Source organism: Rosa chinensis, chromosome 6 (genome assembly GCF_002994745.2).
Source record: "Rosa chinensis cultivar Old Blush chromosome 6, RchiOBHm-V2, whole genome shotgun sequence".
Taxonomy (NCBI): Eukaryota; Viridiplantae; Streptophyta; class Magnoliopsida; order Rosales; family Rosaceae; genus Rosa; species Rosa chinensis.
This window is the reverse complement of record NC_037093.1, coordinates 21,305,521-21,315,145: the sequence shown is the minus strand read 5'-3', so window position 1 is coordinate 21,315,145 and position 9,625 is coordinate 21,305,521. Positions and strand designations below refer to the sequence as shown.

Here is a 9,625-nt window from a genome sequence, read left to right as displayed (position 1 = left end):
GAGAAATTGAGAGAAAATCGCTGTGTATTCTCATTGATAATAGGGTCCTCTTTATATAGAGGATTACAATGTATAGAGTCTGAATCATACAAAGAAATAATCTCTAGATTTTTCTAATTAAGCCCTATTATCACTAGGTCAAGTAACCTAAAATTTGGGTCAGACACACAAATAAAGATTTATTTGAACAATTTTTTATTTTATGAGAAGAACCCAGACAATTTTAGAGAAATAAATATGGACCCCAAAAAAGGATAATGAATGAAAAAACAAAAAAGGAAAACATTTTCCCGCGTATCATCAGTACGACGACGTGTTCCGATAATCTAGAATACTCTTTCTGAAATGCAAGGACTCGACTTAAATTAGATCTTTTTATAAACCCCCCACTTCCTCTTCTCCTTCATTTTCAGTTCAGTCTCTCTCTCTCTCTCCAGGTGAGTACCTCCCCCATCTCTCTTTCTGTGTTCAGTTTTTGTTTTTAATTTCTCCTGTATCTATGTTGCCGTTCAATCTATGGTTTCTATTCTGCTAGGGTTTCTGTGGTCGTGATTTTGTCTGTGATGGTTCATAGCGTGGTGATTGTAGACTTTGTAATTGTAGTTGCAACCCTCATTTTCTGTGGTGTTAAATTCCTATGTGCTGAATTCGAGAGGAAGTGGAGTAGTACTGCTAAGAGCTCATCTTGCTATAGCTATTGGAATTATTTTGATTTTGGTACTGTTGAATTGTCCCTTTTCGTCTTAGCAGCTAGGGTTTCCGTGGGTGTGAATTTGACTCTGGTGGTTTGTAATCCTGTGATTGTAGCCTTGTAGCTGTAGTTGTAACTTTTAAGCCCCGTTTTCCGTGTTATTTTGTTTGAGTTTTAGTTGTGACTTGTGAGGTGGGTGTGGTTAACTGGGTCGGCAACGTAGAGAGTATTCACCATGTTGAAAGTAGTTATGTGATTTGTGAAACTAGGAGATCCTCTTGCAATAGCTACTAGATTTTTTTGATGGAAATGTTTTTTTTTTTTTAATTAAAAAAAAATTTCATCATTTGTAATAGGGGCAATTAAAAAGTAGAAAAGGTTTTTAGCTTAATTTGTATTTGTAATCGTACATTCGTAGCAGTTTTGGGGTATGGAATTTTTGTTTTTCTTCTAGACCTTCTAAAAGTCTTGTCATCATCTTCTGATTGGATGTGAGTCATGTGACTGATTTCACCTTGTCTTCCAACCCAGGTTCTCCATTCTACCACTTTTAGATATAAGAGCTACTCTTAAATTGGTATTCATAAACACGAGCAGACCACATTGCACAAACAGAAGCTCAAAGTAAGACGAAGCCAAGAAAGGTCATAGCGAAAACACCATGGCTGTTAGCACATCACTGCCTCACTTTCCTGACCTTGTTATGCACCAAATCATCCTGCGACTGCCCACTAAACCTGCCATTCGCATGAGCTCTCTATCTAAACAATGGGAAGGAGTATGGTCTGCACTCCATGTGTTAGATTTCGACGAGGGAGATCTGCCGCATGGTAATGATGACAATGACCACCATACAAAGTTCATCAACATCTTGGTAAGGTATTTGGAATTCCGTAAGAAGGACAAGCAACAACCAGTCTTGGATAAATTCAGGCTTCACATGGCGAGCTACATGTTTGGAGAGGATGATTCTGTAATAGCTAAGTTGTTGAGTAATTCATTTCAGAGAAATGTCAAAGAATTAGATGTCAGCCTTAGGAGTAAACATAAGGAGGTTAACTGGTACTATTGCTTATCCCCTGGGGCACTTGTTAATGCAAAATCCATAACTGCGCTGAATTTGGAGTGTCTGATGATCAAGGACATTGACAGTGCTGAGACTGAGCCCTTGTGTCCCTCTTTGAAAATTCTATCTCTCAAGAATGTGCATTTTAATCCCAAGGCTCTCCTTGACTTGATTTTGGGGTGCCCTTCAGTTAAGTGCTTGTCATTAACTTCATGTTCCTTTGACCCCCCGGTGTTTCAGATTTCAAGTAGCAGTCTCAGATCATTGGAAGTTAAGAATTGCAATGCTCAGAGTCTTCTAGTTGATAGAACTAGGGATCTTGAATCTTTTACATTCGTTTCAAATTTTCTGCTTCTTGAGACTATAATCCTGAAGGATACTGTCAACTTGAAAAAGATCAAAATGCGTGCTCAGCACCTGAAGTATTTTGGATTACTTGGATGCCACAATAATTTGAATGCTACAGTCAGTACTCCAAATCTACACCAGTTTGATATCTTTGCTTATCTGACGTCCAAAGTTTCTATCAATGCTCCAAACTTATGCTTGGCCCGCATCACACTCCGGGAAGAAGAATTTTCTACCTTCAACCAGGAATGGAAACATTTTGCTACCTTCAGTGACTTTCTTAAAGCATTTGGTTGCTCCAACAATATAATCCTCTATATAAGTGATTTCAAGGTATACATCTATCAACATATACTCTGTAGGTTTTCCTCTGTCAGATTTCTGTTTGTGATATGCAACATATGCGTCCATGTGGATTGTGTGGATCTGTATCTATGCATGAGTTCCTGTCAATTGGCCTTTGTTATTTTGCACCACTTGCTGTTTGCCAAGCATTTTATCTGACCTATATAGATATATATGGTCCAAGTTTGCCAAGAATTTTATCTATCAATATTTTCATCTATTTTCTAAATTTGTTTATTGTTTATGGGACTATAGAGTATCATCTTTCCTGAAAATTTCAAAGGGGCCTGCTATCCGCCATTGCGTATCCTCAGGCGTCTTCATCTTGGAATGATTAACCCTCCGACAGAGGAGATGGATGTTTCTGACCTGGAGGATTCCTTGCTTTGGATGGCTCCTAATGCAGAGGAGAGGATTTATTATCCTAATAGTCTTCAGCTCCTGATGGCTAACCCTCCAACAGAGGAGATGGATATTCCTTACCTAGAGATGTCCTTGCTTTGGATGGCTCCTACTCCAGAGGAGAGGTTATATGCAGATTTAGAAAGAATGCAGTATCATATGAGGTTATGAAGTATAGACAGCTTGTTAGCTTCTTTTTAGAAGACTAAGATGAGTTGTGTCAGCTTCATGTACTACCTTGTTGGCAAAGCAGAGTTTCTCTTGTTTAGTTGTATTCTGTGCCTTTTTATTGCCCTGAAGTAATATTAGTTCCATAGGTGATGCTGTGCAGCTTCACCAATTTTCTTGTAAGAGATACTGGGGACTTCTTAAACATATTACATATTATGTATGTCCATATTCCATTATTTTTGTGAAGCAGAGATGCAGGTTGATTTCGCTGGCACGTATGCTTTCCTATGCGATCACTATGGCTGCTTCTCCAAGATGGTTGGCTAGAATGGGTTCTTCACAGCGGTTTTGTCGATGGTGAGTATTGCATGTTGTCCTGCTTTCTTAACAAGTCTGCTATTGCTGCCCTTCTTTGGTATTAGGCTTTTCAGTCAAGCCCTGAAACTTATTGCACTACCTTATATTGGTCAGGTTTGGTGGATATTGAGTGGCATCCAAGTTTATTTTTGTGGTTCAGTTGCATATATATAGTTATATTTATCAAACTCTTGAAGGAATTAATTTCTATAACCAAACTCAAAAAGTCAAACATTTGAGAGGGAATTGACAAGCACTGATGCATAGTGCCAATGATATTGTTGTTGTTCTGTTCTTTTTTTTTTTCCTCCATGTTTTTGGGATATAAAACGGATATAATTTAGTTAGCATAGAGCTTCTAATCTACCTAAGGACCGGCCTTGCCCATTTCAAAAATTAAATTGTAGAAGAATCCTTTAATGAACAAAAAATTTAGCAGAAATATTGAGAAATTGAGTACATGCATGTTGAGCAAATTATTTAAAAAGCTGTTTAAAAAATAAGTTAAGTATTTGGTGAAAAAAAAAAAAAGTAACTTGTTTTAAAATTTACATCATTTGACAGCAACATATAGAAGTTGGTATCTGATTCAATGAAATCACAATTTCAAAAACATATAGAAGTTGGTATAATACAGCTTTCATAAGTCAAAAAGTAAAGTTACTTATTAGTTAGGTTAGCTTAAGTTATCCTAATTGGGGCCACATGTCTAAGAAATAAATGCAGCGATAGAAGATTATTTTTTTACTTTTTGTTTTTTGTTTTTGTTGGGATGAAGAGTGAGATTAAATGTCGAATGCAATAGTCGAGAAATTACTAAAGACAAGATATCTATCTCAACACTCGGGACTTCGATTTCTTCATAGTAAAGAAATGTCGCTATTCACATCAAAAATCAACTTTCTTTGTTTTTCTTCTTTGTTCATTCCATGTTTGTAGTGCCTTTTGCACTGTATCGTTAGGATTAGGTGAAGACTAAAAGAAAGTGATACAAATTACAAAGAAATTAAAAGAACCAAAAAAGCAAATATAGAAAGAAATAAACAAAAGGAAACCTCCATGTAGCTTCGAACCATCGTCGTGACCACGCTAGTCCTTATGTCAGTTGACTCTTTGACTCTGCAATTCCGACTCACTTCAACCAAGACGGCAAGACCCTCCTCACAAAATCCCGATCAAAAATCCAACCCATTTCCATTTTCAATCCCATAAAAGATGAACACGTTCCTTAAAAACATGGAAATGCCCTCCGCCAAAACAGTGATGTCAACGGCGGCCTCCGTCGCCGCCACCGCCATGGTCATCCGCTCCATTTCTCGCGACTTCATACCCAAGGACGTCCACCACTATCTTTCCACCAAAATCAGACGCTTAATGAACTCGCTCTCTTCGCAACTCACCCTAGTCATCGACGAGTTCGAGGGTCTCAACCGGAACCACATTTTCACGGCCGCCCAAGCTTACCTACGACCCACAATCTCCCCAAATTCCAAAAGGTTCAGAGTCAGAATGCCGACCCAACAAAACAAAATTTCCGTTTCCATGGAAAAGAACGAAGAGATCATTGACTTCTTCGACGGAGTCAAACTCCAGTGGAAGCTGGTCTCAACCCAAACCTCGCCCAAGTACATAGGCGGCCCAGGATCCGAATTCGAGTCCACGGTCATGTCGGAGCTCCGGTACTTCGAGTTGAGCTTCCACAAGAAGCACAAAGACTTGGTTCTCGGTTCTTACTTACCATTTGTGTTGCAAAAGGCAGAGGAAGTTAAGGAAGAGAGGAAGACCTTGAAGCTCTTCACTTTGAAATATGGGAGAAGGATTCAAGTAGTGGGAGGGTCCATGTGGCAATCAGTGAACCTTGATCACCCCGCGACGTTCGACACATTGGCAATGGATGAAGAGGTCCACAAGACGATAGTGGAGGATCTTGAGAGGTTTGTGAGGAGGAAGGAGTATTATAGGAAGGTTGGGAAGGCTTGGAAAAGGGGATACTTGCTGTTTGGGCCTCCTGGGACTGGCAAGTCGAGCTTGGTTGCTGCCATGGCCAATTACTTGAATTTTGATATCTATGACTTGGAGTTGAGTGAGATTAGGAGTAATTCTCAGCTCAGGACGTTGATGATGTCCACGGCGAACAGGTCCATTCTTGTGGTGGAGGATATTGATTGCTCCATTGATCTACAGAACAGGCTTGCAAATGCCAGGGCCGCCGGCCCTCGTGCTTTTAATCCTCCGAAGACTGAGGTAACTAATGGTTTTGTGCCTTCTGCTTTATGGAACTTCATTTGTCCTTCGATATACAGAACCATCGTTTACAAATTTAATCTGCTAATTGTCAAGGGTACAATTTTAAAACGTTAGTGTCATGCTAGTACTCTGTCTTTGCTTGTGCTAAAAACAACCACACGGGTTGAAATTGAAATGCACATCTTGGTTGAATTGTTGTGTACTGATTAGAACAATTGACTGGTGTGGAAACATGTATGCTGGTAACCTTGTTTTCATGTGTTTTCATCTGAAAATGGCATTGGATGTTTAAATACCCTGCATCAGCAGTGAATTCCTTCTGCTAAAATGAAGCGAGTAATATGTTAATTCTTGGTATTTGACTATTTGGTAATCAATGTGTTTGCTTGGTGGAAACTAGAATGAATTCTGTCAGGGCTAACAACTCTGATCTGTAAGCTATAAAATTTGGGGTACATCTAAGAATATGACGCAACTGAATCATCTTTTACATGAACATCCCCTTCTGTTATTGAATAGCATACATCCAACTGGAATGTTAAGTTGTGTGTTTAATAATGTCATGGATCACTCCACCTGTTGCCAATTGGTTTGGTTGGATGTTGTAACTTCTATATTAACATATTATTAAGTTTAAGCATCTTGGTTGTCTTTAATGCATTTCATCCCAGAGAGAAGATGATAAAGCTGATCAATGTCATGTATATTCCATCTGTTGTAGGTGACTCTGTCAGGATTGCTCAACTTCATAGATGGACTGTGGTCAAGCTGTGGCGACGAGCGGATCATAGTCTTCACTACCAATCACAAAGAGCGGCTTGACTCTGCCTTGTTACGCCCTGGTCGAATGGATGTGCACATCCACATGTCCTTTTGCACCCCATGTGGGTTCAAAATTCTTGCTTCTAACTACCTTGGAATTATTGAGCACACACTTTTCTTTGACATAGAGAAGTTGATAGCCACAATGAAGGTTACTCCGGCAGAGATAGGAGAGCAGTTACTGAAGAATGAGGAGCCTGAAGGTGCATTGAGAGACCTACTTGAGTTCCTTGAGAGGAAGAATAGAGCAATTGAGGAAGCTGCAAGTAAGTCAGAGAGTTGAGCACCAAAAGAAACACATAGGGAAACCGATGAATTATAAATTGGCTGATGCACGAACTGCGGAAACAATGAAAGAAGGATTTCAGGACCAAAAGGGAAGGTATACTTTTGAGAGGAAAATACTTAGATCTCGAACTATCTGCTGCTACTGGGTATGATTCTATATGAGCAGTTTCTTTGTAGCTGCACAATATAATATATAAATTAATAGTGAAATGATCAGATTTAGGCTGTGACTCTTTTATTAATGAAAATCATCTTAGGGGGGTGTATTGTATTTAGATTTGTGCAGACTTTTTTAAATAACAGACTTTTTGAAAAGTCCACAGACTCTTTAAAAAGTTGATAGACTGTTATGGATTTCTTAAAACCATTGATTTTAGCAACATACTTTTATTGATTCATGAAAATCTATATACTTTATTATGAATGACTTCTACAGATTTCCTAGGATGTACAAAATATAAAAAAACAAAAACAAAAACAAAAAAATAAAACAAATGCAGCCCAAACACAAAACAAAATAATAACTTGTCTCTTCAATGCTCCAGTATCTTCTAATAGAAATTACTCAAATAAATGATTGTTAGTCTGTCTAGCGAGTTTGTTCTCATTCCTAATCTCCCAACAACATAAATATACAATATAGATCACTTGATGTTTATGGTTAATTATTCTCATCAATTTTGTTTTCGCCGATTAATATATATTGTAGCAATATTGGTCAATGTCTTGATCTATAATCAATCAATATAAATTCAATTGTTCAACCTTTTTTTGAACCATAATATAAATTCAAATTAATGAGAATAATTAATTAATTAAATAAAATTTAGTATGGTTCAAGGTCTTAGGGTTAGACCACAATATTTGAGTTTTAGGGTTTCATAAATCATTTTTATTGTTATTAGGGTTCGAAGTATCACAATTGAAAAAAAAAAAAATCGCATTCTACAACTACAATTAACATGTTGGGTATCAAAAAAGGTTGATATCATAAAAGATTAGAGAAAAGACAAAAAATTAAGAGAGAGATGATGAAAGACAAACTTCTTCGTGCGTAGAGAGAAGAACTTTGATAAACTTTTTTTTTTTTTTGAAGAGAAAACTTTGATAGACTTTTTGAAATCTTTGGTCTGGAGGCTGGAAAATTATTGGAGTTTGGTATATATAGTTAACACTACAAAGTCCATGATTATCCATGATTTTCTAATTCCATAAGTATGAATGATATTTTGAATACCTCTGTACTTTTATTCATTTTTAAAAGTCCTAATTGAATACCCCTAGATTTTGGTGGAATTCATGAAGTCTTTAAAAATCCTAATTGAATACCTCAAGACTTTCATGAACTATTAAAAGTCTATATTGAATACACCTAGACTTTTAAATTCCACAGATTTCTTTAAAAGTTCCACTAATTCCATATACAATACACCCCCTTTAATGGCAATCTATCTTCTTTTTGAATTTTGAGGATACTTGCTTTCTCAGTATAGTAGGAATGACTAGATAAAGTGATATATTTTTGCTCCATTATACGAGTTATAACATGTATTGCAGAAAAGGGAATTGTTTTTGCAAACACTGATGAACAAACTCATCTGGTGCTTTACTAGAGTGAGAGAGCAGCGCATACACATAAATCCTCTATGCATCATTCTGCATATTCGTATTTAATGCTTCTTCATCAACCAGACGACCAATCCTTTTTTCTATTTTATCAAGAACATCTTCAATCAAACCTTTGAATTGATTAAACCTGAGCAGTTAGTTAATAGGTAGATCGATCATTGTCTTCCAGCAGATTATGCACTCTATAACTCTTATGAAATGTTCGTTTATGCACTCTACTTGTTGTAAACAACTTGGGAAACATTGTTGCCTTTTATAGGCTCCAATTATCTCATGTAACCTCCATCATAAAACACACCATAAAATCAGAAAATTAAATCCAAAATGAAACTCTTACATTAAATTAAAGATTTTAAAATCTTTTAAAATACCAACAGGATCAATGATGGAGAATAAAGAGGCAAATTAATTTATTTCATTTGCCTCAATATTCTTTAGCATGAGACTTAAAGCCAATGGTAGTTATCTCTCTCCATTTATCAACCTCATAACATCACGTCCATTTTAATTGAAAAGTTCTCACATCGCCCTAGTACGAGAGATGATTTTTCTCTTCTCGACTTTTCTTTGTCGCCAGCTGCTCGCCGCCAGGCCAAACTTATTCGTCCTTCACTTAGCTCGGATCTCCGATCCATTTTCTTGATTCCCTTGCACTCGGATCATTTCCACTATCCGGTTTCCTCTATCGATTCATCCCATCTCAATCCTTAAATTTCCCTGTTCTCCCAAAATCCAAATATCAGGTGTAGAGGTAGTGACTTCGAAATTGGCTACGGCCTTGGCCATCGGAGGTGATGAGGCTCAGCGTGACACAGTGGTGGATCCTCTCCCGGAGCCCGTCTATCACTTCTTGGTCGGACGTCTCATCTTCATCGACATTACTGTCATCCTGGCGTACCGTTTTTTGGCTTAGAACTCTCAAATCTTGCCAGTTGCGAATTATGGTTTGGCAGTGCATGAGTGGTCAAATGACCGATTTTGCTTCCGCTTCGTGAATCCGGCGAACAAGCAATAAGTTCTAGCTAAGTCCCTGTTGTGGGAGTCGTTTATCTCCATATCCAGTAATCCAGTATGTTGGAGATAACTCACAACTAGGCCTGGCAACGTGCGGGTATAGTGCGGGTTCTTAATGAGCCGGATTCTTAATGGGCCAATCTGATAAGAACCCGTTAGCTTAATGGGTTTTGCGGGCCAAACCCGGCGGGTTTGCTGGTTTTCCGTTGGAACCCGTAAACATTTTTTTTAATTTTTTTTTAAAA

The 9,625-nt window shown here is 37.7% G+C and overlaps 2 protein-coding genes across 2 annotated transcripts; both read left to right on the top strand.

Moving 5' to 3' along the window:
• The first annotated feature begins 416 nt into the window (after positions 1-416).
• On the top strand, positions 417-3,229 carry LOC112171029 (putative FBD-associated F-box protein At5g56400). The gene is made up of 3 exons (XM_040509730.1): positions 417-437; positions 1,223-2,438; positions 2,706-3,229. Exons 2-3 carry the CDS (start codon positions 1,353-1,355, stop codon positions 3,021-3,023), a joined length of 1,404 nt encoding a protein of 467 aa, XP_040365664.1. The 5' UTR covers positions 417-437; positions 1,223-1,352; the 3' UTR covers positions 3,024-3,229.
• A 1,206-nt stretch (positions 3,230-4,435) lies between these two features.
• On the top strand, positions 4,436-7,068 carry LOC112172776 (AAA-ATPase At3g50940). Its single transcript, XM_024310253.2, has 2 exons — positions 4,436-5,624; positions 6,349-7,068. Exons 1-2 carry the CDS (start codon positions 4,596-4,598, stop codon positions 6,730-6,732), a joined length of 1,413 nt encoding a protein of 470 aa, XP_024166021.1. The 5' UTR covers positions 4,436-4,595; the 3' UTR covers positions 6,733-7,068.
• The last annotated feature ends 2,557 nt before the right edge of the window (positions 7,069-9,625 follow it).